The sequence below is a fragment of the Ranitomeya imitator genome, chromosome 5 (genome assembly GCF_032444005.1).
Source record: "Ranitomeya imitator isolate aRanImi1 chromosome 5, aRanImi1.pri, whole genome shotgun sequence".
Taxonomy (NCBI): Eukaryota; Metazoa; Chordata; class Amphibia; order Anura; family Dendrobatidae; genus Ranitomeya; species Ranitomeya imitator.
Window position 1 is genome coordinate 220158147 of NC_091286.1, and position 26126 is coordinate 220184272.

General features: G+C 42.9%; 1 protein-coding gene across 1 annotated transcript in view; it reads right to left on the reverse strand.

Annotated features, from left to right (window-relative positions):
• Window positions 1-26126, reverse strand: part of FUCA2 (alpha-L-fucosidase 2) — a 65713-nt gene that overhangs the window by 11313 nt on the left and 28274 nt on the right. Inside the window, exon 6 of the mRNA XM_069725906.1 lies at window positions 24882-24987. Within this exon, the coding sequence (XP_069582007.1) occupies window positions 24882-24987 (106 nt within the window). The remainder of the gene's footprint in view (window positions 1-24881; window positions 24988-26126) is intronic.

Here is a 26126-nt window from a genome sequence, read left to right on the forward strand (position 1 = left end):
CTCTCGACACCTAGACTAATCACCTGCCTACCAGTGGAGCTTGGCACCCTAATTTACTGCGGTAGGCGCCCCCACTCAACGGCGGTTAGCCCTAGGGTCCCTAATAATCCCTATAATTCAGGATAGACAAACAGATTTTGTCCCACAAACACCACCGACACACATACTATTTGTTATTTTACATCAAACACTGACATATTATGTAATGTCACAAGAGTGGATTTCATTTAAGTGCTGGGTTTCTGTTTGTGGACACTAACATTGTTGCACCCAGCATACCCGTATTTGGGCAGTATCATATTACCAGGAGGGGAGTACAGTGTTTCCATCATAACATTGCTGGCTTGCCCTCTATGGTACAGCAGTAGAGTACAGTATTATTTATTTTTTTGTTATTATCAAATTTATTATTTATCTACGTTTTGGATCTTGTTTTGTTTTTTTTCTCTTCTACGGGTATCGGTGGTGTTTGTGCGACAAAATCTGTTTGTCTATCCTGAATTATAGGGATTATTAGGGACCCTAGGGCTAGCCGCCGTTGAGTGGGGGCGCCTACCGCAGTAAATTAGGGTGCCAACCTCCACTGGTAGGCAGGTGATTAGTCTAGGTTTCGAGAGTAGGGCTTATTTAGCCTTTCTTCTATCATAGGTCCTTAATAGGGCCTGAAAGGGTAAGCCGTCGAGGAGTGGGGGCACCAACCGCAGAAAAGTAGGGTGCCAACCTCCACTGCCAGGTAGGACTCATTGTAGTTAACACCTGTTAACACCCCGGCCAGGAGCTTAACATCTGTAGTAAGTAGATATCGGGCGATACGATTCAGGCCGTCGCAGATCTTTATCTTCCTTCGGAATTACTACTATTATGGCTTCCCTCATGGAAGCTGGCAAGGTTCCCCTAAGCTTGACCTCCTCCCAAACCACTCTTAATCTGAGTATTAACACCTCTTCCATCTCTTTATATATTTCGGCAGGTAGCCCATATACTCCTGGCGCCTTACCTCTTGCCATTGCCCTTAAAGCCCGACTTAATTCTTCATCAGTAATAGGGCCCTCCAAACTTTCCCTATCCTCCTCACTCAGTCTAGGCAAGGCAATGCTGAGGGACACTAGTATGATTTAAAAACTACTTTATAAACTATAATGAAGTATTAAGACACCATCATATTATAGCTTTCCGTTTTCTAGAAGATGGAGGTTAAAAAGAACCCACAGAAACAAGTGTAACTGGTTGTCACTAGTCATAGCCAATTCTATGTGCTAACTGCTCCAACAAGTTTCTCCATTTTGGTGTGTCCTTTGTATACATTGGCATTCTCCATCTAAGTGTAGTTTATTCACTCCTCAGTCCCCTTAAGGGTAGGTGCGCACGGTCAGTAAACGCTGCGGGTTGGACGCTGTGTCCAGATTACAGCATAGTGGAGTCTCCACAAGATAAATCTAACCCGTACAATGTATTGGACACGTTGATTCCACACGGTTCAATGAACACATGCGGATTCACCTGCGTTCAAAAGCCAGCAGTGCTTTGGAAGCAGCGGACATGTGCTGCGTCCAAAGCGCTGCCAACTATGGACCATGTGCACATACCCTTAACAACCATCGATACGACTTTTAACGGCAGCAGTTAAGGGTACTTAAACCACAGCGCCGCTTTTTAACGGCACAAAGGTTTAAGTGTATAGTGCCCCCTAGAGTCAGAATTACTCCAGGGTCTCGGTAACTGAGGCCCCCAGAAAACATGATTTGGGTCGGTTTTTACTGACCCTGCTGTTGTGATCACCGTTAAACCGGTATAAAGGCGACCGCAAAGAAGTGTGATTTTCTATTTAAATTCCCTCTCCTCTGATGTGATTGCACATCAGAGGAGAGAGGAATAGGGTCCCCCGATACCTCTGGTGTCCAGGAATTCTCCCCCCCCACCTCCCCCATGAACTCCCCCAGGCCTCCGGAGTCTTCTTCCGGGAGAAAAGGTCAGGCGCAAGCGCAGTGCGCCCGTCAAGATCTGCCGGCCGGCACCAATAAAACATTAATCCTATTGGTTCATTTTGATCACTGTAATAGTAAATAAAACCCCCCTTTGTTAGGGAAAAATAATAAAATAAACAATATGTATTTATTTCCATTAGGGTTAGAGTTAGGGTTAGGGGTTTGGTTAGGGTTGGGGGTGGGATTAGGGTTGGAGTTAGAATTGGGGTTTTTTGACTGTTTAGGTACATCAGGGGGTCTCCAAACGCAACATGGCGCCACCATTGATCCAAGCCAATTTTGCGTTCAATGAGTCAAAAGGTGCTCCCTCACTTCTGAGCCCTGCCATGCAATCAAACAGTGGTTTACCCCCCACATATGGGGTACCGGCATACTCAGACCACCAAAGATGTTGTGCAATTTGGCCTAATTTCTCCTGTTACCCTTGGGGAAAATAATATTGGGGGTGAAAAGGCCATTTTTGTAGAAAAAATATGATTTGTTATTTTCACGGCTCTGTTATAAACTTCTGTGAAGCACTTGGTGGTTAAGAGTGCTCACCACACATCTGGGGGGGTCTACTTTCCAAAATGATGTCACACATGGGGGTTCTTCACTGTTTAGGCACACCAGGGTTTCTACAAACGCGACATGGCGTCCGATCTCAATTCCAGCCAATCCTGCGTGGAAAAAGTCAAACGGCACCTCTTCCCTTCCGAGCTCTGCCGTGCGCCTAAATGGTGGTTTACCCCCACATATGGGGTATCTGTGTATACAGGAGAAATTGTACAACAACTGTTGTGGTTTATTTTCTCTTTTTACACTTGTGAAAATTAAATCTTTGTGAAAGAGTTAAATGTTCATTTTTTACCTTCCACATTGCTTCAGTTTCTGTGAAGCGCATAAAGGGTTAATAAGCTTCTTGAATGTAGTTTTGAGCACATTGAGGGGTGCAGTTTTTAGAACGGTGTCACGTTTGGGTATTTTCTGTCATGTACACCCCTCAACGTGACTTCATATGTGATGTGGTCCCTAAACAAAATGGTTTTGTAAATTTTGTTGTATAAATGAGAAATCGCTGGTCAACTTAACCCTTAACTTCCTAACAAACAAAAAAAATTTGTTTCCAAAATTGTGTTGATGTGAAGTAGGCATGCGGGAAATGTTATTTATTAAGTATTTTGTGTGACACCACTCTCTGATTTAAGGACATAAAAATTCAAAATTTTCTCTATATTTCCGTGTTTTTCATACACAAACGCAAGTCATATCGAATACATTTTACCGCTAACATGAAGGACAATATGTCACGAAAAAAAACAAACAGTCTCGGAGTCAGTGGGATCTGTTGAAGCGTTGCAGAGTACCACAATGTGACAGTGGTGAGAATTGTAAAAATTGGCTTGGTCATTAAGCAGCAAATTGGCTCTGTCACTAAGGGACTGTCCACTACTCGCATAAACCCATTCTCAGCCACTATATTCTCCCCCCATGTAAAGCAGTAACAGCTATACTAATCTCCAGTACAGGCGCCTGGCCTTCCAGGGCTCACATTACGTTCTGTACCTGCAGACAAGCAGTGGCCACTTCACTTTCATCTTCTTCAGAAAAAACTGGTAACCGGAGGAAGTGGGAGAACAGTAGCAGCTCTCACTTCTTCCAGGTGCTTAGTCTAAAAGAGGTGAAAGTGAAATGGCTGGGAGGTACCAAAAGGTGGCTATAGGCTGTTATATTCCATGGGTGATATATAGTGACTGAGAAGGGGTTGTCCAAGTAGTGGACAAAGCCATTAAGTAATTAGCCCACATTTATATCTCCGGTTTATGCTTTTCGTTAGTTTGCACAGTTTATTTTATTGGCTCATTAAATATGTGACACCACTGCACAATTCTTTCACAACTTTCTCCCTCTCTCTAAGGTGGCCATGGAGATATGGTTTACCCTACCTTTATAAAATAAAGAATACAAGGCTCCTAATTGCAGACAAGATATTTTTACACTGGATGACCGACTAAATATGCCACATTTGAAGTGCAAGTTCCCGCAAGACATTTTCTTGTGATAGATCTTTTGCTTCAGGGAAATTTGCAGAGAAAATGTGTTGGTAACATGTGAAGCTTAAAGAGTAATCATCATTTAAATTTTTATAGCAAGAATCTCCTCAGTAGTAGCTGCCATTTATCTGGATTGAAGGAAGGAGAGAGATCTGGCTTCTCCCGTCTACAGGGCAGTTACTATGGAAACAATCCCATCTCCGTTATGGGAAAGTCTGTCTTCACCGAATACAGATTTTTCTCAGAATTATCAATTTTGATAAATGACTGAACAATTCTGGCAGAGAAGGATTTCTCCGATAAGATATTATTACAAAGTTTCCCATTTTCGTATGTAATGTTGATTTATGGAATAAAAGTTAACCCCTTCATGACCCAGCCTATTTTGACCTTAATGACCTGGCCGTTTTTTGCAATTCTGACCAGTGTCACTTTATGAGGTAATAACTCAGGAACGCTTAAACGGATCCTAGCGATTCAGAGGTTGTTTCTTCGTGACATATTGGGCTTCATGTTAGTAGTAAATTTAGGTTGATTCATTTTTGCGTCTATTTGTGAAAAAAATGGAAATTTGACAAATTTCACAATTTTCAAATTTTGAATTTTATTCTGTTAAACCAGAGAGTTATGTGACACAAAATAGTTAATAAATAACATTTCCCACACGTCTACTTTACATCAGCACAATTTTGGAAACAAAATTTTTTTTTGCTAGGAAGTTATAAGGGTTAAAATTTGACCAGCGATTCCTCAATTTTACAACAAAATTTACAAAACCATTTTTTTAGGGACCACCTCACATTTGAAGTCAGTTTGAGGGGTCTATATGGCTGAAAATAATCAAAAGTGACATCATTCTAAAAACTGCATCCCTCAAAGTGTTCAAAACCACATTTAAGAAGTTTATTAACCCTTCAGGTGTTCCACAGCAGCAGAAGCAACATGGAAGGAAAAAATGAACATTTAACTTTTTAGTCACAAAAATGATCTTTTAGCAACATTTTTTTTATTTTCCCAAGGGTAAAAGGAGAAAGTAGACCCCGAACGTTGTTGTCCAATTTGTCCTGAGTATCTTGATACCCCATATGTGGGGGGAACCACTCTTTGGGCGCACGACCGGGCTCGGAAGGGAAGGAGCGGCATTTGACTTTTTGAATGAAAAATTGGCTCCAATCTTTGGCGGATACCATGTCGCGTTTGGAGAGCCCCTCTGTGCCTAAACAATGGAGCTCCCCCACAAGCGACCCCATTTTGGAAACTACAGTCATGGACAAAAATTTTGAGAAAGAGACAAATATTAATTTTTCCAAAGTCTACTGCTTCATTTTTTCTAATGGCAATTTGCATATACTCCTGAATGTCAGAGTGATCAGCTTAACAGTAATTACTGTACTTGCAAAGTCAATATTTGCCCAAAAATGAACTTTAACCACTAAAACACATTTCAACATCATTGCAGTCCTGCCTTAAAAGGAGCAGCTAACATCGTTTTAGTGATTGATCCATTAACACAGGTGTGGGTGTTAATGAGGACAGGGCTGGCCATCAATCAGTCATTATTAAGTAAGAATGACATCACTGGACACTTTAAAAAGGAGGCTGGTGCTTGGTATCATTGTTTCTCTTCAGTTAACCATGGTTATCTCTAAAGAAACACGTGAGGCCATCATTGCACTGCACAAAAATGGCCTAACAGGGAAGAGTATCGCAGCTACAAAGATTGCACCTCAGTCAACAATCTATCGCATCATCAAGAACTTCAAGGAGAGAGCTTCCATTGTTGTAAAAAAGGCTCCAGGGCGCCCAAGAAAGACCAGCAAGTGCCAGGACCGTATCTTAAAACTGTTTCAGCTGCGGGATCGGACTACCAGCAGTGCCGAGCATGCTCAGGAATGGCAGCAGGCTGGTGTGAGCGCTTCTGCACACACTGTGAGGCGGAGACACTTTGAGCAAGGCCTGGTTTCAAGGAGGACAGCAAAGAAGCCACTTCTCTCCAGAAAAAACATCAGGGACCGACTGATATTCTGCAAAAGGTACAGGGAGTGGACTACTGAGGACTGGGGCAAAGTCATTTTCTCTGATGAATCCCCTTTTCGATTGTTTGGGACATCTGGAAAACAGCTTATTCGGAGAAGAGGTGAGCGCTACCACCAGTCTTGTCTCATGCCAACTGTAAAGCATCCTGAAACCATTCATGTGTGGGGTTGCTTCTCAGCCAAGGGAATCAGCTCACTCACAGTCTTGCCTAAAAACACAGCCATGAATAAAGAATGGTACCAGAATGTCCTCGAAGAGCAACTTCTCCCAACCGTCCAAGAGCAGTTTGGCGCCCAACAATGCCTTTTCCAGCATGATGGAGCACCTTGCCATAAAGCAAAGGTGATAACTAAATGGCTCATGGAACAAAACAGAGATTTTGGGTCCATGGCCTGGAAACTCCCCAGATCTTAATCCCATTGAGAACTTGTGGTCAATCATCAAGAGACGGGTGTACAAACAAAAAACAACAAATTCTGGCAAAATGCAAGCATTGATTATGCAAGAATGGACTGCTATCAGTCAGGATTTGGTCCAGAAGTTGATTGAGAGCATGCCAGGGAGAATTGCAGAGGTCTTGAAGAAGAAGGGTGAACACTGCAAATATTGACTTGCTGCATTAACTCATTCTGTCAATAAAACCTATTGGTACTCATAATATGATTGCAATTATTTTTCTGTATGTGATATAAACATCAGACAAACACTAATAAAAACCAGAGGGCAGCAGATCATGTGAAAATATAATTTTGGTGTCATTCTCAAAAATTTTGGCCATGACTGTAGACCCACTAAGGAACGTATCTAGCTGCTGTTGTGAATTCTGTGGCTGAATTCACTCCTGTGGTCACAAGTGGTACTGCAGCTTCTGAGCTTCCTCCCTCAGGTGTTCTGGTGAGCTCGTTAACTGCTTCATTACTTAACTCCGCCTGATGCTGCTATCCTTGCTCCTTGTCAATGTTTCAGTGTTGGATCTGAGCTTCTCCTGATTGTTCCTGTGACCTGCTGCTCTGTATAGCTAATTGCCTTTTGCTTTTTTGTTGCTTTTTTTCTGTCCAGCTTGTCTTTTGTTTTGCTGGAAGCTCTGAGACGCAAAGGGTGTACCGCCGTGCCGTTAGTTCGGCACGGTGGGTTTTTTTTTGCCCCCTTTGCGTGGTTTTGCTTTAGGGTTTTTTGTAGACTGCAAAGTTCGCTTTACTGTCCTTGCTCTGTCCTAGAATATCGGGCCCCACTTTGCTGAATCTATTTCATCCCTACGTTTTGTCTTTTCATCTTACTCACAGTCATTATATGTGGGGGGCTGCCTTTTCCTTTGGGGAATTTCTCTGGGGCAAGTCAGGCCTATTTTTCTATCTTCAGGCTAGCTAGTTTCTTAGGCTGTGCCGAGTTGCCTAGGTAGTTGTTAGGCGCAATCCACAGCCGCTTTTAGTTGTGTTTAGGATAGGATCAGGTGTGCAGTCTACAGAGTTTCCACGTCTCAGAGCTCGTTCTTGTATTTTTGGGCATTTGTCAGATCACTGTGTGCGCTCTGATCGCTAAGCACACTGTTTCTGGATTGCCTTCATAACACCTGTCCTTAGCAAACATAACAGTACAAGGAGCCAAACTAATGATTCTCAATAGAGGGAAAGAAAAAGTTCTGACATTTTTTTTTTTTTTTTTTTCTGCTCTGTGTTCATTTTTTTTTTTTCCCCTAGACATTTGGGTGATTCTGGACACAGGTGTGGACATGGATATTCAGGGTCTGTGCTCTTCAATGGATAATCTCGTTATAAATGTACAAAAAATTCAAGATACTATTGATCAGAAATCTATGTTAGAACCAAGAATTCCTATTCCTGATTTGTTTTTTGGAGATAGAACTAAGTTTCTAAGTTTCAAAAATAATTGTAAGCTATTTCTGGCCTTGAAACCTCATTCTTCTGGTGGTCCTATTCAACAGGTTTTGATTATTATTTCTTTTTTGCGCGGCGACCCTCAAGACTGGGCATTTTCTCTTGCGCCAGGAGACCCTGCATTGAGTAGTGTCGATGCGTTTTTCCTGGCGCTCGGATTGCTGTACGATGAGCCTAATTCAGTGGATCAGGCTGAGAAAGATTTGCTGGCTTTGTGCCAGGGTCAGGATGATATAGAAGTATATTGTCAGAAATTTAGGAAATGGTCAGTACTCACTCAGTGGAATGAATCTGCGCTGGCAGCTTTGTTCAGAAAGGGTCTCTCTGAGGCTCTTAAGGATGTCATGGTGGGATTTCCTATGCCTGCTGGTTTGAATGAGTCTTTGTCTTTGGCCATTCAGATCGGTCGACGCTTGCGCGAGCGTAAATCTGTACACCATTTGGCGGTACTGCCTGAGGTTAAACCTGAGCCTATGCAGTGCGATAGGACTATGACTAGAGTTGAACGGCAGGAATACAGACGTCTGAATGGTCTGTGTTTCTACTGTGGTGATTCCACTCATGCTATTTCTGATTGTCCTAAGCGCACTAAGCGGTCCGCTAGGTCTGCCGTCATTGGTACTGTACAGTCCAAATTCCTTCTGTCCATTACCTTGATATGCTCTTTGTCGTCGTTTTCTGTCATGGCGTTTGTGGATTCGGGCGCTGCCCTGAATCTCATGGATTTGGATTATGCTAAACGTTGTGGGTTTTTCTTGGAGCCTTTGCGGTGTCCTATTCCATTGAGAGGAATTGATGCTACACCTTTGGCCAAGAATAAACCTCAATACTGGGCCCAGCTGACCATGTGCATGGCTCCTGCACATCAGGAAGTTATTCGCTTTCTGGTGTTGCATAATCTGCATGATGTGGTCGTGTTGGGGTTGCCATGGCTACAAACCCATAATCCAGTATTGGATTGGAATTCCATGTCGGTATCCAGCTGGGGTTGTCAGGGGGTACATGGTGATGTTCCATTTTTGTCGATTTCGTCATCCACCCCTTCTGAGGTCCCAGAGTTCTTGTCTGATTATCAGGATGTATTTGAAGAGCCCAAGTCCGATGCTCTGCCTCCGCATAGGGATTGTGATTGTGCTATCAATTTGATTCCTGGTAGTAAGTTCCCTAAAGGTCGATTATTTAATTTATCCGTGCCCGAACACGCCGCTATGCGCAGTTATGTGAAGGAATCCCTGGAGAAGGGACATATTCGCCCATCGTCATCACCACTGGGAGCAGGGTTCTTCTTTGTAGCCAAGAAGGATGGTTCGCTGAGATCGTGTATTGATTACCACCTTCTTAATAAGATCACTGTTAAGTTTCAGTATCCCTTGCCATTGTTATCTGACTTGTTTGCTCGGATTAAGGGGGCTAGTTGGTTCACTAAGATAGATCTTCGTGGTGCGTATAATCTGGTGCGAATCAGGCAAGGAGATGAATGGAAAACTGCATTCAATACGCCCGAGGGTCATTTTGAGTATCTAGTGATGCCGTTCGGACTTGCCAATGCTCCATCTGTGTTTCAGTCTTTTATGCATGACATCTTCCGTGAGTATCTGGATAAATTCCTGATTGTTTACTTGGATGACATTTTGATCTTCTCAGATGATTGGGAGTCTCATGTGAAGCAGGTCAGAATGGTTTTTCAGGTCCTGCGTGCTAACTCTTTGTTTGTGAAGGGATCAAAGTGTCTCTTCGGTGTGCAGAAAGTTTCATTTTTAGGGTTCATCTTTACCCCTTCTACTATCGAGATGGATCCAGTTAAGGTCCAAGCCATCCAGGATTGGATTCAGCCGACATCTCTGAAAAGTCTGCAAAAGTTCCTGGGCTTTGCTAATTTTTATCGTCGCTTCATCTGTAATTTTTCTAGCATTGCCAAACCATTGACCGATTTGACCAAGAAGGGTGCTGATTTGGTTAATTGGTCTTCTGCTGCTGTGGAAGCTTTTCAGGAGTTGAAGCGTCGTTTTTGTTCTGCCCCTGTGTTGTGTCAGCCAGATGTTTCTCTTCCGTTCCAGGTCGAGGTTGATGCTTCTGAGATTGGAGCAGGGGCGGTTTTGTCACAGAGAGGTTCTGATTGCTCAGTGATGAAACCATGTGCTTTCTTTTCCAGGAAGTTTTCGCCCGCTGAGCGTAATTATGATGTGGGCAATCGAGAGTTGCTGGCCATGAAGTGGGCATTCGAGGAGTGGCGTCATTGGCTTGAAGGAGCTAAGCATCGCGTGGTGGTATTGACTGATCATAAGAACTTGACTTATCTCGAGTCTGCCAAGCGCTTGAATCTTAGACAGGCCCGTTGGTCGTTATTTTTTGCCCGCTTCGACTTTGTGATTTCGTACCTTCCGGGCTCTAAAAATGTGAAGGCGGATGCTCTGTCTAGGAGTTTTGTGCCCGACTCTCCGGGTTTATCTGAGCCAGCGGGTATCCTCAAGGAAGGAGTCATTGTGTCTGCCATCTCCCCTGATTTGCGGTGGGTGCTGCAAAAATTTCAGGCGAATAAACCTGATCGTTGTCCAGCAGAGAAACTGTTCGTCCCTGATAGGTGGACTAATAAACTTATCTCTGAACTTCATTGTTCGGTGTTGGCTGGTCATCCTGGAATCTTTGGTACCAGAGAGTTAGTGGCTAGATCCTTCTGGTGGCCATCTCTGTCACGGGATGTACGTACTTTTGTGCAGTCCTGTGGGATTTGTGCTAGGGCTAAGCCCTGCTGTTCTCGTGCCAGTGGGTTGCTTTTGCCCTTGCCGGTCCCAAAGAGGCCTTGGACACATATTTCGATGGATTTCATTTCTGACCTTCCCGTTTCTCAAAAGATGTCAGTCATTTGGGTGGTCTGTGATCGCTTTTCTAAAATGGTCCATCTGGTGCCCTTGGCTAAATTGCCTTCCTCCTCTGATTTGGTACCTTTGTTCTTTCAGCATGTGGTTCGGTTGCATGGCATTCCTGAGAATATTGTTTCTGACAGAGGTTCCCAGTTTGTTTCAAGGTTTTGGCGAGCCTTTTGTGGTAGGATGGGCATTGACCTATCCTTTTCCTCGGCTTTCCATCCTCAGACTAATGGCCAGACCGAACGAACCAATCAGACCTTGGAAACATATCTGAGATGTTTTGTTTCTGCAGACCAGGATGATTGGGTGTCCTTTTTGCCGTTGGCTGAGTTCGCCCTTAATAATCGGGCCAGCTCGGCTACCTTGGTTTCTCCATTTTTTTGCAATTCTGGGTTCCATCCTCGTTTCTCTTCAGGACAGGTTGAGTCTTCGGACTGTCCTGGTGTGGATTCTGTGGTGGATAGGTTGCAGCAGATCTGGACTCAGGTAGTGGACAATTTGATCTTGTCCCAGGAGAAAGCTCAACTTTTCGCTAATCGCAGATGCCGTGTGGGTCCCCGACTTCGTGTTGGGGATCTGGTTTGGTTATCTTCTCGTCATATTCCTATGAAGGTTTCCTCTCCTAAATTTAAACCTCGTTTTATTGGTCCGTATAGGATTTCTGAGGTTCTCAATCCTGTGTCTTTTCGTTTGACCCTCCCAGACTCCTTTTCCATACATAATGTATTCCATAGGTCGTTGTTGCGGAGATACGTGGCACCTATGGTTCCATCTGTTGAGCCTCCTGCCCCGGTTTTGGTGGAGTGGGAATTGGAGTATATTGTGGAGAAGATTTTGGATTCTCGTGTTTCTAGACGGAAACTCCAGTATCTGGTTAAATGGAAGGGTTATGCTCAGGAAGATAATTCCTGGGTTTTTGCCTCTGATGTTCATGCTTCCGATCTTGTTCGTGCCTTTCATGCGGCTCATCCTGGTCGGCCTGGGGGCTCTGGTGAGGGTTCGGTGACCCCTCCTCAAGGGGGGGGTACTGTTGTGAATTCTGTGGCTGAATTCACTCCTGTGGTCACAAGTGGTACTGCAGCTTCTGAGCTTCCTCCCTCAGGTGTTCTGGTGAGCTCGTTAACTGCTTCATTACTTAACTCCGCCTGATGCTGCTATCCTTGCTCCTTGTCAATGTTTCAGTGTTGGATCTGAGCTTCTCCTGATTGTTCCTGTGACCTGCTGCTCTGTATAGCTAAGTGCCTTTTGCTTTTTTGTTGCTTTTTTTCTGTCCAGCTTGTCTTTTGTTTTGCTGGAAGCTCTGAGACGCAAAGGGTGTACCGCCGTGCCGTTAGTTCGGCACGGTGGGGTTTTTTTTGCCCCCTTTGCGTGGTTTTGCTTTAGGGTTTTTTGTAGACTGCAATGTTCGCTTTACTGTCCTCGCTCTGTCCTAGAATATCGGGCCCCACTTTGCTGAATCTATTTCATCCCTACGTTTTGTCTTTTCATCTTACTCACAGTCATTATATGTGGGGGGCTGCCTTTTCCTTTGGGGAATTTCTCTGGGGCAAGTCAGGCCTATTTTTCTATCTTCAGGCTAGCTAGTTTCTTAGGCTGTGCCGAGTTGCCTAGGTAGTTGTTAGGCGCAATCCACAGCCGCTTTTAGTTGTGTTTAGGATCGGATCAGGTGTGCAGTCTACAGAGTTTCCACGTCTCAGAGCTCGTTCTTGTATTTTTGGGTATTTGTCAGATCACTGTGTGCGCTCTGATCGCTAAGCACACTGTGTTTCTGGATTGCCTTCATAACACCTGTCCTTAGCAAACATAACAAGCTGCATAGTGAGCACTTTGAACCCCAAGGTGCTTCACAAATTGATCCGTAAAAATGCAAAAAGTACTTTTTTTTCACAAAAAAATTCTTTTAGCTTTCATTTTTTCATTTTCACATGGGTAACAGGATAAAATGGATCCTAAAATTTGTTGGGCAATTTCTCCTGAGTACACCGATACCTCACATGTGGGGGTAAACCACTGTTTCGGCACACGGCAAAGCTCGGAAGGGAAGGAGTGCCATTTGACTTTTTGAATGAAAAATTAGCTCCAAACATTAGCCGACACCATGTCGCATTTAGTGAGCCCCTGTGTGCCTAAACATTGGAGCTCCCCAAACATGTGACCCCCTGTTGGAAACTAGACCTCCCAATGAACTAAACTAGATGTTACAGGAGAAATTGGACCCCAAAAGTTGTTGTCCAGTTTGTCCTGAGTACGCTGATACCCCATATGTGGGGGTAAACCACTGTTTGGGCACATGTCGGAGCTCGGAATGGAAGTAGTGACGTTTTGAAATGCAGACTTTGATGGAATGTCTGCAGGCGTCATGTTGCGTTTGCAGAGCCCCTGATGTGCCTAAACAGAAGAAACCCCCCACAAGCGACCCCATTTTGGAAACTAGACCCCCCAAGGAACTTATCTAGATGTGTGGTGAGCACTTTGAGCCGCTAAGTGCTTCACAGACGTTTATAACGTAGAGCCGTGAAAATAAAAAAAATCATTTTTTTTCCTCAAAAATGATTTTTTAGTCTGCTATTTTTTATTTTCACAAGGGTAACAGGAGAAATTGGACCCCAAAAGTTGTTGTCCAATTTGTCCTGAGTACGCTGATGCCCCATATGTGGGGGTAAACCACTGTTTGGGCGCACGGCTCAGAAGAGAGGAAGCACCATTTGACTTTTTGAACGTGAAATTGGCTGGAATCAATGGTTGCACCACGTTACGTTTGGGACCCCCTGATGTGCCTAAACAGTGGAAATCCCTCAATTCTAAGTCAAACACTAACCCCAACACACCCCTAACCCTAATCCCAACCATAACCCTAACCACAACTCTAACCCCAACACACCCCTAATCCCAACCCTAACCATAACCCTAACCACAACTCTAACCCCAACACACCCCTAGCCCTAATCCCAACCCTAACCACAAGCCTATCCCTAACCCCAACAAACCGCTAACCCTAATCTTATCCCTAACCATAACCACAAGCCTAACCCCAACACCCCTCTAACCCTAATCTTATCCCTAATTCCAACCCCATCCCTAATCCCAACCATAACTCCAATTCCAACCCTAACCCTAAGGCTATGTGCCCACGTTGCTGATTCGTGGACGGATTTTTCCCACCCTTTTTGAAAAATCCGCAGGTAAAACGCACTGCGTTTTACCGCGGATTTCCTGCGGTTTTTGTACGGATTTCACATGCGGTTTTACACCTGCGGATTCCTATTGAGGCGCAGGTGTAAAACGCTGCGGAATCTGCACAAAGAATTGACATGCTGCGGAAAATACAACTCAGCGTTTCCGCACAGTATTTTCCGCACCATGAGCACAGCAGATTTGCTTTTCCATAGGTTTACATAGTACTGTACACTGCACAGAAAACTGCTGCGAATCCGCAGCCAAATCCGCACTGTGTGCACATACCCCAATTCCAACCCTAATTCTAACCCTAAGCCTAGTTCTAACCCTAACCCTAGTTCTAACCCTAATTCTAACCCTAATTGCAACCCTAACCCTAGTTCTATCCCTAACCCTAGCCCTAGTTCTAACCCTAGCCCTAACCCTAGTTGTAACCCTAACCCTAGTGGAAAAGTAAAAATAAATATAATTTCTTTATCTTATGATGTTCCCTACCTATGGGGGTAGGGCTACTATTTTGTTATTTTGATCACTGTGATAGGATGTATCACAGTGATCAAAATGAATGAACGAATCTATCAGCCGGCAGATTCAGTGGGCGCACTGCGCATGCGCCTGCCATTTTGCAAGATGGCGGCGCCCATCCTGGAAGCCGGAAGGACACGGGGAGGGACCCCAGGACTCGGTAAGTATGGGGGGATGGGATCGGACAGCGGGGGAGGGCGCCGACAGGACGGGGGGACGGAGGGGAAAAGAGGGGAGCGGGGACAGAACGGAGGGGTAGGAAAGACTGACGGCGGCGATGATACCTCCACATTTGCTGCTGGTGGTGTCCTAACCGGTGTGCTTACTGTGAGGGAAGCAATGTAGCGTTGCTGACTACCTTCATTCTGAGCAGGTGCACCAACAGTACTGGACGTTTGGTAGTTAGTCCAGGCTTGCAAGTGCATGCTGGTTAAATGTCTACGCATGCACGTTGTATTTAAATTTAGGAGATTCTTCCCTCTGCTAAAGGTTTTTGAGTGTGAAAAAAGAATAAAAATACTTTAGATTAATCTGACTAGATTAGGGGCAGTAAAAATGTACTGTAGTAATCAGTGTCTACTACAGTATTTTTTACTGAAAACAGTCAGGGTTAGTTTCAGAGAGTTGCTTACTAATTTTTTTTTTCACAGTGGTAAAATAAAAAACAAAAGTTGCTAATCTTTATCTTCCTAGATTCTTTTTTTTTTTCTCTTCTAAATAAAAAAAAGGTTTACACCAAAACACAAACGCCTGAATCATATTCCACACACACACACGCATGCAAACACCGCATACATGAAAAAAATGTCCCGCTCGTCCCAATCACAGTATTCAGAGGAGAAGGCACATGCCTTCCTTACCTCAGACACTGATAGTGAGGGAGAGGATCCCACCCACCTTTATTTTTCACGCTCTCCCTCAAACGATACTGAACCACCGCCCACTGTTACTGATCGCGTATGGACCTCACGAACCCCCCACCCACCCCCGAAGATTATGAGCCACTGATTCCTGACTTTGTGGCGCAATCAGGAATCAAAGTTTGCACCACTGGCCTCACAGAAATAGACTTTTTCAAAGTCTCTTTCTCTGAGGACTTTTTAAACCTCACAGTGGCCCAGACAAATGTATACACCCAGCAATTTTTGGCATAAAACCACCCTTCTATCTGGATATTGTAGATGCAGTCGAAATGCTGACATTTTGTGGCCTTGTCCTTTAAATGGGGTTAGTGAAAAAGCCATAACTTTGGCAATATTGAGTGTTGATGTTTTACACACACACTTTTCCGCATGGCTATGACCCGTAAACATTTTGAGGCCATCTACAAATTTTTGCATTATAACGATAAGACATGTACTGAACACAGCAATGAATGTATATCACTAAATCATAAGTGTGTTATAGTGAAGCTTATAATAAGTGAGTGATATATATCTGAATGGAAGACCATTCAGGAATTGCAAAGACAAAAGAGAAAAAAAAACAATCATATGGTCAAAGAAGAATTAGGACAAACCTACTGTATCCTCACCCATCCCTTGTAGATTGTGAGCCCTCGCGGGCAGGGTCCTCTCTCCTCCTGTACCAGTTGTGACTTGTATTGTTCAAGATTATTATACTTGTTTTATTATGTATACCCCCCTCACATGTAAAGCGCCATGGAATAAATGGTGCTATAATAATAAATAATAATAATAAAAATAGAAATAAGGCTAAAACACCTTTATTAGTGAGGGTAGTAAGACGTAGCACTACATGCAAAAGAGGTGCCCGCACAAGTAATAAAACAAGATTATAAAAAATAAGATGTATTTTTAACATTCACTGACTAATTCAATTGGAGTGAGAATTTTTTTTTTCAATAAAATACTAGCTGAAGATCCCGGCATTGCCTGGGCATAGTAAATATCTGTGGTTAGTTATAGCACCTCACTTCTCTTATTTTCCCATCACGCCTCTCATTTTCCCCCTCACTCCTCTCATTCCTCCCTAACACTTGTCATTTCGACGTCACATCTGTCATTTTCCGATGACTCCACTATTTTCCCTCATTCCTCTCATTTTGCACTCGCACCTTTTCATTTTCACCTCACACCCCTCATTTTCACCTCACACCTCTCATTTTCCCCTCAGTATATACATTTTTGTCATCTCCCTTATATATGTATACACCTGTATGTCATCTCCTGTATATAGTATATACCTATGTCATCTCCCCTGTAAATAGTATATACCTGCTGTATGTCATCTCCTCCTGTATATTGTATATACCTATGTGTCATCTCCTCCTGTATATAGTATATACCTGTATGTCATCTGTTCTGTATATACTATATACCTGTATGTCATCTCCTCCTGTATATAGTATATGCCTGTATGTCATCTCCCCTGTATATAGTATATACCTGCTGTATGTCATCTTCTCCTCTATATACCTATGTGTCATCTCCTCTTTTATAAAGTATATACCTGTAAGTCATCTCCTCCTGTATATAGTATATACCTGTGTCATCTGCTCCTGTATATAATATATACCTGTGTGTCATCTCCTGTACATAGTATGCACAAGTGTGTAATCTCCTCCTGTATATAGTATATACCTGTGTGTCATCTGCTCCTGTATATAGTATATATCTGTGTGTCATCTCCTCCTATATAGTATATACGTGTGTTATCTCCCTTGTATATAGTATATACCTGTATGTCATCTCCTCCTGTACATAGTATATACCTGTGTGTCATCTGCTGTATATAGTGTTGCATGTGGCAAGTTTTGAGCGGCGACTTTTGTGTTTTGACTTCTATGTGGCGAGGTTGGTGTATGTGTGGTGAAATGTGTGGCGCATTTTGTGTGTGTGTTCATATCCCCGTGTGTATCCCATGTCGGGGCCCCACCTTAGCAACTGTATGGTATATACTCTTTGGCGCCATCGCTCTCACTCTTTAAGTCCACCTTGTTCACATCTGGCAGCTGTCAATTTGCCTCCAACACTTTTCCCCATTATATAGATAGGGGCAAAATTGTTTGTTGAATTGGAACGCGCGGGGTTAAAATTTCCCCTCACAACATAGCCTATGACGCTTTCGGGGTCCAGACGTGTGACTGTGCAAAATTTTGTGGCTGTAGCTGCGACGGTGCAGATGCCAATCCCGGACATACACACATACACACACACACACATTCAGCTTTATATATTAGATTATTTTAATATTGTTATTATTAAAACTTTTCTTTTTAGTGCAAAAGTGAAGTTTAAGACGCACAAACCATACCAGATTAACCACAATATCTCTGTACTATCTTTTATGGAAACGGCGTTTCCAATGCAGATATTTACCAGTCTAATAAAGTGCAAAGGTAGTTTTGAACCACTAGTTATATCAGTTTGAGAGTGAATTTAATTTAAAGATAACGAAATGGATATTTTGTCCCCTTTTCTACTTGTATTCAGACATTTAGTTGTGCCCCCCAAGTAGGCCAAGTTTAGCCAATGTTTTAAATTTTATAGACAAACAATTATCCCTGATAGGCATTTTGTCTGGATACTACTACTATACAGTTAAAGTCTAAATCACGCCACAATATTAGGTAACCAGAGATTTTTTAACCGCACAATGCTGTACTTTAAATGGAACTGTCACACTATTTGAATTAATATGCATTTTCATTAGGTGTTAGGGGAGCTTAACAGCAACATGCTGTATTTTAGATGGGGCTGTCGCTATGATTAAATTATTATATCCTTTTTTTAGATATCAAATGGAGTATTTTAACAGTAACACACTGTATTTTAGTTGAAGCTGTCACTACGATATTGCAAACACGTTTCCTGCAGCAGTGCTCCAGGTGCGCCGACTGCCTGGGGAGAAAATCTAATCTACCCGAAGATTTCATCCATTATAAGTTTATGATTAGTGATGAGCGAGTTATACTCGTTGCTCAGGTTTTCCCGAGCACACTCGGGTGACATCCGAGTATTTGTTAGTGTTGGGAGATTTAGTTTTCATCACCGCAGCAGAATGATTTACAGCTATTAGCCAGGCTGAGTACATGTGGGGGTTGCCTGGTTGCTAGGGAACCCCACATGTATTGAAGCTAACAGCCATAAATCATTCAGCTGCGGTGATGAAAACTAAATCTCCGAACACTAACAAATACTCGGAGGACTCCCGAGCGTGCTCGGGAAAACCCAAGCATCTAGTATACTCACTCATCACTATTTATGATTAAAAACATACAACTCAGTCCTTCACCTCTCCAAACAAACCTATTTCAACAACCTCATCAACTCACTGTCCAATAACCCTAAACTTCTCTTTGACACCTTTCATTCCCTACTCAACGAGTGCAGGCCCCAACCACGGATCTCCGCGCTAACGATCTGGCCAATTACTTCAAAGAAAAAATTGATCATATCCAACAAGAAATTATCTCCCAATCCCCTCATACCATGCACGGTCTTCCCTCTCCCACTGCATCTAGCTCACTCTCTGACTTTGAACCAGCCACAGAAGAGGTAGTAATCAGTCTCCTTGCATCTTCTCTCCCGACCACTTGCACCAGTGACCCCATTCAGTCACATCACCAGTCCCTTTCCCCTGCTGTCACCTCTCACCTAACAAAAATATTCAACCTCTCTCTCTACCAGTATCATTCCCTCCTCATTTAAGCATGCCATCATACATCCATTACTTAAAAAACCATCCCTCGATCAAAACTGTGCCCCTAACTATAGACCTGTCTCTAATCTTCCCTTCATCTCTAAACTCCTCGAACGTCTGGTCCACTCCCGTCTTATCCGCTATCTCTCAGATAACCCTCTTCAATCTGGTTTCCGCTCTTTACATTCTACTGAAACTGCCCTCACTAAAGTCTCTAATGATCTACTAACAGCTAAATCTAATGGTCACTACTCCATGCTAATTCTCTTGGATCTCTCCGCAGCATTCAACACTGTGGATCATCAGCTCCTCCTCACTATGCTACACTCCATCGGCCTCAAGGACACCATTCTCTCCTGGTTCTCCTCCTATGTCTCTGACCGCTCTTTCACTGTATCTTTTGCTGGTTCCTCCTCCTCTCATCTTCCCCTTACTGTTGGAGTTCCTCAAGGATCAGTCCTAGGCCCCCTCCTCTTCTCTTTGTATACCGCCCTTATTGGACAAACAATCAGTAGATTTGGGTTCCAGTACCATCTCTATGCTAATGACACCCAATTATACACTTCTCCTGATATCACGCCTGCCTTTTTAGAAAACACCAGTGATTGTCTTACCGCTGTCTCTAACATCATGTCCTCACTCTATCTGAAACTGAACCTGTCAAAAACTGAATTCCTCGTGTTCTTCCTCTACTAACCTACCTTTACCTGACATTGCCATCTCCGTGTGTGGTTCCACCATTACTCCCAAGCAACATGCCCGCTGCCTTGGGGTCATCCTTGATTCCGAGCTTTCCTTCACCCCCCACATCCGATCACTGGCTCACTCTTGTTATCTGCACCACAAAAACATTTCTAGAATTCGTCCTTTTCTTACTTTCGACTCTGCAAAAACTGTTACTGTTTCTCTTATTCATTCTCATCTGGACTATTTTAACTGTCTACTAATCGTCCTCCCTCTTACCAAACTCTCCCCTCTTCAATCTGTCCTGAATGCTGCAGCCAGGATCATATTCCTCACCAATCGTTATACCGATGCCTCTACCTTGTGCCAGTTATTACACTGGTTACCCATCCACTTTAGAATCCAGTACAAAACTATTACCCTCACCCACAAAGCACTCCATGGCTCAGCACCACCCTACATCTCCTCCTTGGTCTCAGCCTACCACCCTACCTGTGCTCTCCGCTCCGCTAATGACCTGAGGTTACATCATCAATAATCAGAACCTCCCACTCCCGTCTCCAAGACTTTTCACATGCTGCACCGACTCTTTGGATTGCACTACCTAGGTTAATACGATTAACCCCCAATCCCCACAGTTTTAAGTGTGCCCTAAAAATGCATTTGTGCGCCTGGCCTACCACCTCAACGCATTAACCTAACTATCCCTGTGTGGCCCATTCAAAAAACGTAAACCAAAATCAGGTTTCTCGCATCATGTTCTCATACGCTTTATGCATTTATTAGCCCTATGTTTGTACTGTTACATATTTAGGCTGTTAACTGGCTCATGCAGCTTTACATGAACACCCGATCCTTACACTATGGCTGTTCCGAACAACGAAAGGAATTGTTACCATCCACCTCTTGTGTCTCCCCTTTTTCCTCATAGATTGTAAGCTTGCGAGCAGGGCCTCATTCCTCTTGGTATCTGTTTTGATCTGTGTTTATTGTTATGCTGTAATGTCTATTGTCCGTACAAGTCCCTTCTATAATTTAAAGTGCTGCAAAATATGTTGGCGCGATATAAATAATAATTATTATTATTAAATGCATAAGCATCTTCACTCTCCTGACATAACAAACAGAACACTGGCTGATGCTATAGAAAATAGGTTCTTTTCTGCATATCATGTGAGGCTGATATATGCCCAGCAGGAATCGCCAAAGCAATATGAAACCACAGATCCTAGTTAAAACCCCCACTAGATAATAAGCTATCAAAATATAGATTGAGCCCTACACGTTTCATCATACTTCATAACTGATATAATCATCATGGGCTAGCAGTTATGCATAAAGCATTCAAAGCGTTTCTGATAATATCCTGATGTAAACTTATCGGCCAGGTTTAACCCCTTTCTGCCATTAGACGTACTATTCCGTCCATGTGGGGTGGGCCTTACTTCCCAAGGACGGAATAGTACGTCATAGGCGATCGGCCGTGCTCACGGGGGGAGCGCGGCCGATCGCGGCCAGGTGTCAGCTGCTTATCGCAGCTGACATCCGGCACTATGTGCCAGGAGCGGTCACGGACCGCCCCCGGCACATTAACCCCCGGCACACCGCGATCAAACATGATCGCGATGTGCCGGCGGTACAGGGAAGCATCACGCAGGGAGGGGGCTCCCTGCGGGCTTCCCTGAGCCCCCCGAGGCAACGCGATGTGATCGCGTTGCTCCGGGGGTCTCCTCACCTCCCTGCCTGCAGCAAATCCCGGATCCAAGATGGCCGCGGATCCGGGTCCTGCAGGGAGGGAGGTGGCTTACCAAGTGCCTGCTCAGAGCAGGCACTTGGTAACGCTGCAGCGCTCTGAGACAGATCAGTGATCTGACAGAGTGCTGTGCAAACTGTCAGATCACCGATCTGTATTGTCCCCCCCTGGGACAAAGTTAAAAAAAAAAAATTTACAAGTGTGTAAAAAAAAAAAAAAAATCCTAAATGAAAAAAAAAAAAAAAAAATTATTATTCCCATAAATACATTTCTTTATCTAAATTAAAAAAAAACAATAAAAGTGCACATATTTAGTATCGCCGCGTCCGTAACGACCCGACCTATAAAACTGTCCCACTAGTTAACCCCTTCAGTAAACACCGTAAGAAAAACAAAAACGAGGCAAAAAACGCTTTATTATCATGCCGCCGAACAAAAAGTGGAATAACACGCGATCAAAAAGACGGATATAAATAACCATGGGCCCGCTGAAAGCGTCATCTTGTCCCGCAAAAAACGAGCCGCCATACAGCAACATCAGCAAAAAAATTAAAAAGTTATAGTCCTCAGAATAAAGCAATGCAAAAATAATTATTTTTTCTATAAAATAGTTTTTATCGTATAAAAGCGCCAAAACATAAAAAAAATGATAAATGAGGTGTCGCTGTAATCGTACTGACCCGAAGAATAAAACTGCTTTATCAATTTTACCAAACGTGGAACGGTATAAACGCCTCCCCCAAAATAAATTCATGTATAGCTGGTTTTTGGTCATTCTGCATCACAAAAATCGGAATAAAAAGCGATCAAAAAATGTCACGTGCCCGAAAATGTTACCAATAAAAACGTCAACTCGTCCCGCAAAAAACCAGACCTCACATGACTCTGTGGACCAAAATATGGAAAAATTATAGCTCTCAAAATGTGGTAACGCAAAAAATATTTTTTGCAATAAAAAGCGTCTTTCAGTGTGTGACGGCTGCCAATCATAAAAATCCGCTAAAAAACTCGCTATGAAAGTAAATCAAACCCCCCTTCATCACCCCCTTAGTTAGGGAAAAATAAAAAAATTAAAAAAATGTATTTATTTCCATTTTCCCATTAGGGTTAGGGCTAGGGTTAGGGTTGGGGCTAGGGTTATGGTTAGGGCTAGGGTTAAGGCTACAGTTAGGGTTAAGGCTACAGTTAGGGTTGGGGCTACAGTTAGGGTTAGGGTTTGGATTACATTTGCGGTTAGGAATAGGGTTGGGATTAGGGTTAGGGGTGTGTCTGGGTTAGAGGTGTGGTTAGGGTTACCGTTGGAATTGGGGTTAGGGGTGTGTTTGGATTAGGGTTTCAGTTATAATTGGGGGATTTCCACTGTTTAGACACATCAGGGGCTCTCCAAACGCGACATGGCGTCCGATCTCAATTCCAGCCAATTCTGCGTTGAAAAAGTAAAACAGTGCTTCTTCCCTTCCGAGCTCTACCATGTGCCCAAACAGTGGTTTACCCCCACATATGGGGTATCAGAGTACTCAGGACAAATTGTGCAACAACTTTTTGGTTCCAATTTCTTCTCTTACCATTGGGAAAATAAAAAATTGGGGGCGAAAAGATAATTTTTGTGAAAAAAAAAATGATTTTTTATTTTTACGGTTCTGCATTATAAACTTCTGTGAAGCACTTGGTGGGTCAAAGTGCTCACCACACCTCTAGATAAGTTCCTTAGGGGGTCTACTTTCCAAAATGGTGTCACTTATGGGGGGTTTCAATGTTTAGGCACATCAGTGGCTCTCCAAACGCAACATGGCGTCCCATCTCAATTCCAATCAATTTTGCATTGAAAAGTCAAATGGCACTCCTTCGCTTCCAAGCTCTGTCATGCGCCCAAACAGTGGTTTACCTCCACATATGGGGTATCGGCGTACTCAGGACAAATTGTACAACATGGTTTGGGGTCCATTTTCTCCTGTAACCCTTGGTAAAATAAAACAAATTGGAGCTGAAGTAAATTTTTTGTGAAAAAAAGTTAAATGTTCATTTTTATTTAAACATTCCAAAAATTCCTGTGAAACACCTGAAGGGTTAATAAACTTCTTGAATGTGGTTTTGAGAACCTTGACGGGTGCAGTTTTTAGAATGGTGTCACACTTGGGTATTTTCTATCATATAGACCCCTCAAAATGACTTCAAATGAGATGTGGTCCCAAAAAAAAAATGGTGTTGTAGAAATGAGAAATTGCTGGTCAACTTTTAACCCTTATAATTCCCTAACAAAAAAAAATTTTGGTTCCAAAATTGTGCTGATGTAAAGTAGACACGTGGGAAATGTTACTTATTAAGTATTTTGTGTGATATATCTCTGTGATTTAATTGCATAAAAATTCAAAGTTGGAAAATTGCAAAATTTTCTAAATTTTCGCCATATTTCCGTTTTTTTCACAAATAAACGCAGGTAATATCAAAGAAATTTTACCACTACCATGAAGTACAATATGTCACGAGAAAACAATGTCAGAATCAGCGGGATCCGTTGAAGCGTTCCAGAGTTATAACCTCATAAAGGGACAGTGGTCAGAATTGTAAAAATTGGCCCGGTCCATAACGTGCAAACCACCCTTGGGGTTAAAGGGGTTAAAAACTGAAATACTAGGTAATGAATGAAAAATGTATAATAAATAATATGCAGATATCAGCATAAACAGAAGGAAAGTTCACTAAAAGCCCACAAGAAGAATACCTCACAGTAACAGTAATGACGCACAATATTAGCGTGACAAGGATAATGAAGCAGTCATGTGGATTAGTAGGCGATGCAAAGCCCGTGGGGTACATTAAAGCAAAGTGAAATAGGTTATGGTGGACAGGGGCACAACCTGTGTGTTTGACAGTCACTGGAGTGGCGCACACCCCAACGCGCAGGTTTGTTAAGAGTGTGTAGTTAGGGAACAGAAATTCTTCAAGCAAGTATATTAGAAAATTGTTTAGATTATGGAACTAAATCGATATGGAGTTAGTAGAAAAATCCTTTGCATCACCCCTTTAAGTTATGGATTTTCCCTACAGCGTGTGCATGAGATTTTTTTTTGTCTTATAATGTGTGGATGTAATTTAATATAATCCTTACTATAATCTCACATATAGTCTGGTTAGTTTGCGTTTCTAACCTCTAAACCATTTGATAAATCAAGGCATTTCATCTGATAAAAAAGGTGTTTTGTGGTCTGCATCACAAACAATAAAAAAAAAAAATCGAATAATCCAAAAAGTTAACTGACCTCTGTCTTCCCACCAGGTATGGGTTCTCCGAGGATTATTTTCCAATTTGTGGGCCACTCCAGAAATATAGCATACACAGATTGCTCTTGAGACCTACATGTATACCTGTTGAGTAAACACTGCATTAATGGGGATTTACGAAACATAATGCTTCTAATTCATAATAATTCTATACAAAATATATGTGATCACGTTAAAGGGGTCGTCCAGCATTAGGGTACAAGTCTGTAGTCATTCTATGTGACCGCAGACTTGCGAATCCTCGCATTGCCGTGGACAGACAGTAGTGTCACCACAAATATGTGATTTGCATACATTCGGTCCACATTCCAACTAGACTGTCTGGTCTTGCTCAGTACACTTGCATTGAGTGAGGCCGTGCCCATCTAGTCGACTTGAGGATTCACAAGTCTGCAGTCAGAGCAACTGCAGACTTTTACTCTAAGGCCGGCGTCACACTAGCGTATTGCATCCAATGCGAGATCATTGGATGCGATATGCTAATGACAGCAGCAGAGCAGGAGCCGAGTGTCATGCGTCTGTGCTCCGATTCTCTCGCACAGGGAGGATGGTAGCACAGCTGCAGAGGAGGCGGAGAAATGAATTTCTCCATCTCCTCCATTGCTGGGGTCCGCTTATAGCGCACATCACTCGGATGTTATCCGAGTGGTGTGCGCTGTCTCACTCGCACCCATAGGCTTATATGGGTGCGAGTGAGCCGAGAGTTTTCCTCGGTCAGAGACAATCGCAGCATATGCACAAAAATTGCAGATTGCATTCTAATAATAGGATGCTTAATGTATGCATTTTTTTTGCGGTTTTATCGCGTTTTTATAGTGAAAAAACGAGAAGAAATATGCGAAAATTCCTGAACGTGTGCACATCTCCTTTGGCTCTGTACAGTAAGGCTAAGAAAAAAAAAGGAAAACATTTGTTATAAAATTAAAAAAATTCAGAATAGAAATATTTTGCCACTAAAAATTATGTTTTATGTAAAAGCTGAGGTAAGAAAAAAAAAACTTGTACCATAACACATCTGGCAAACACCATTCATGATAACATGCCAAAAATGGTACAAAACTATCAAAAAGTCATATCGAACAAAAAGGTGTAACTGAAATCATCATCTTGTCCCGCAAAAAACATGGCCCATCACATTCAAATTTTTACTATGTGCGACTCATTCACTCAGCTGAGTCTGAGACCCCTGCCCTAGAGTGCACATAGACTGTGTATATTGCCAG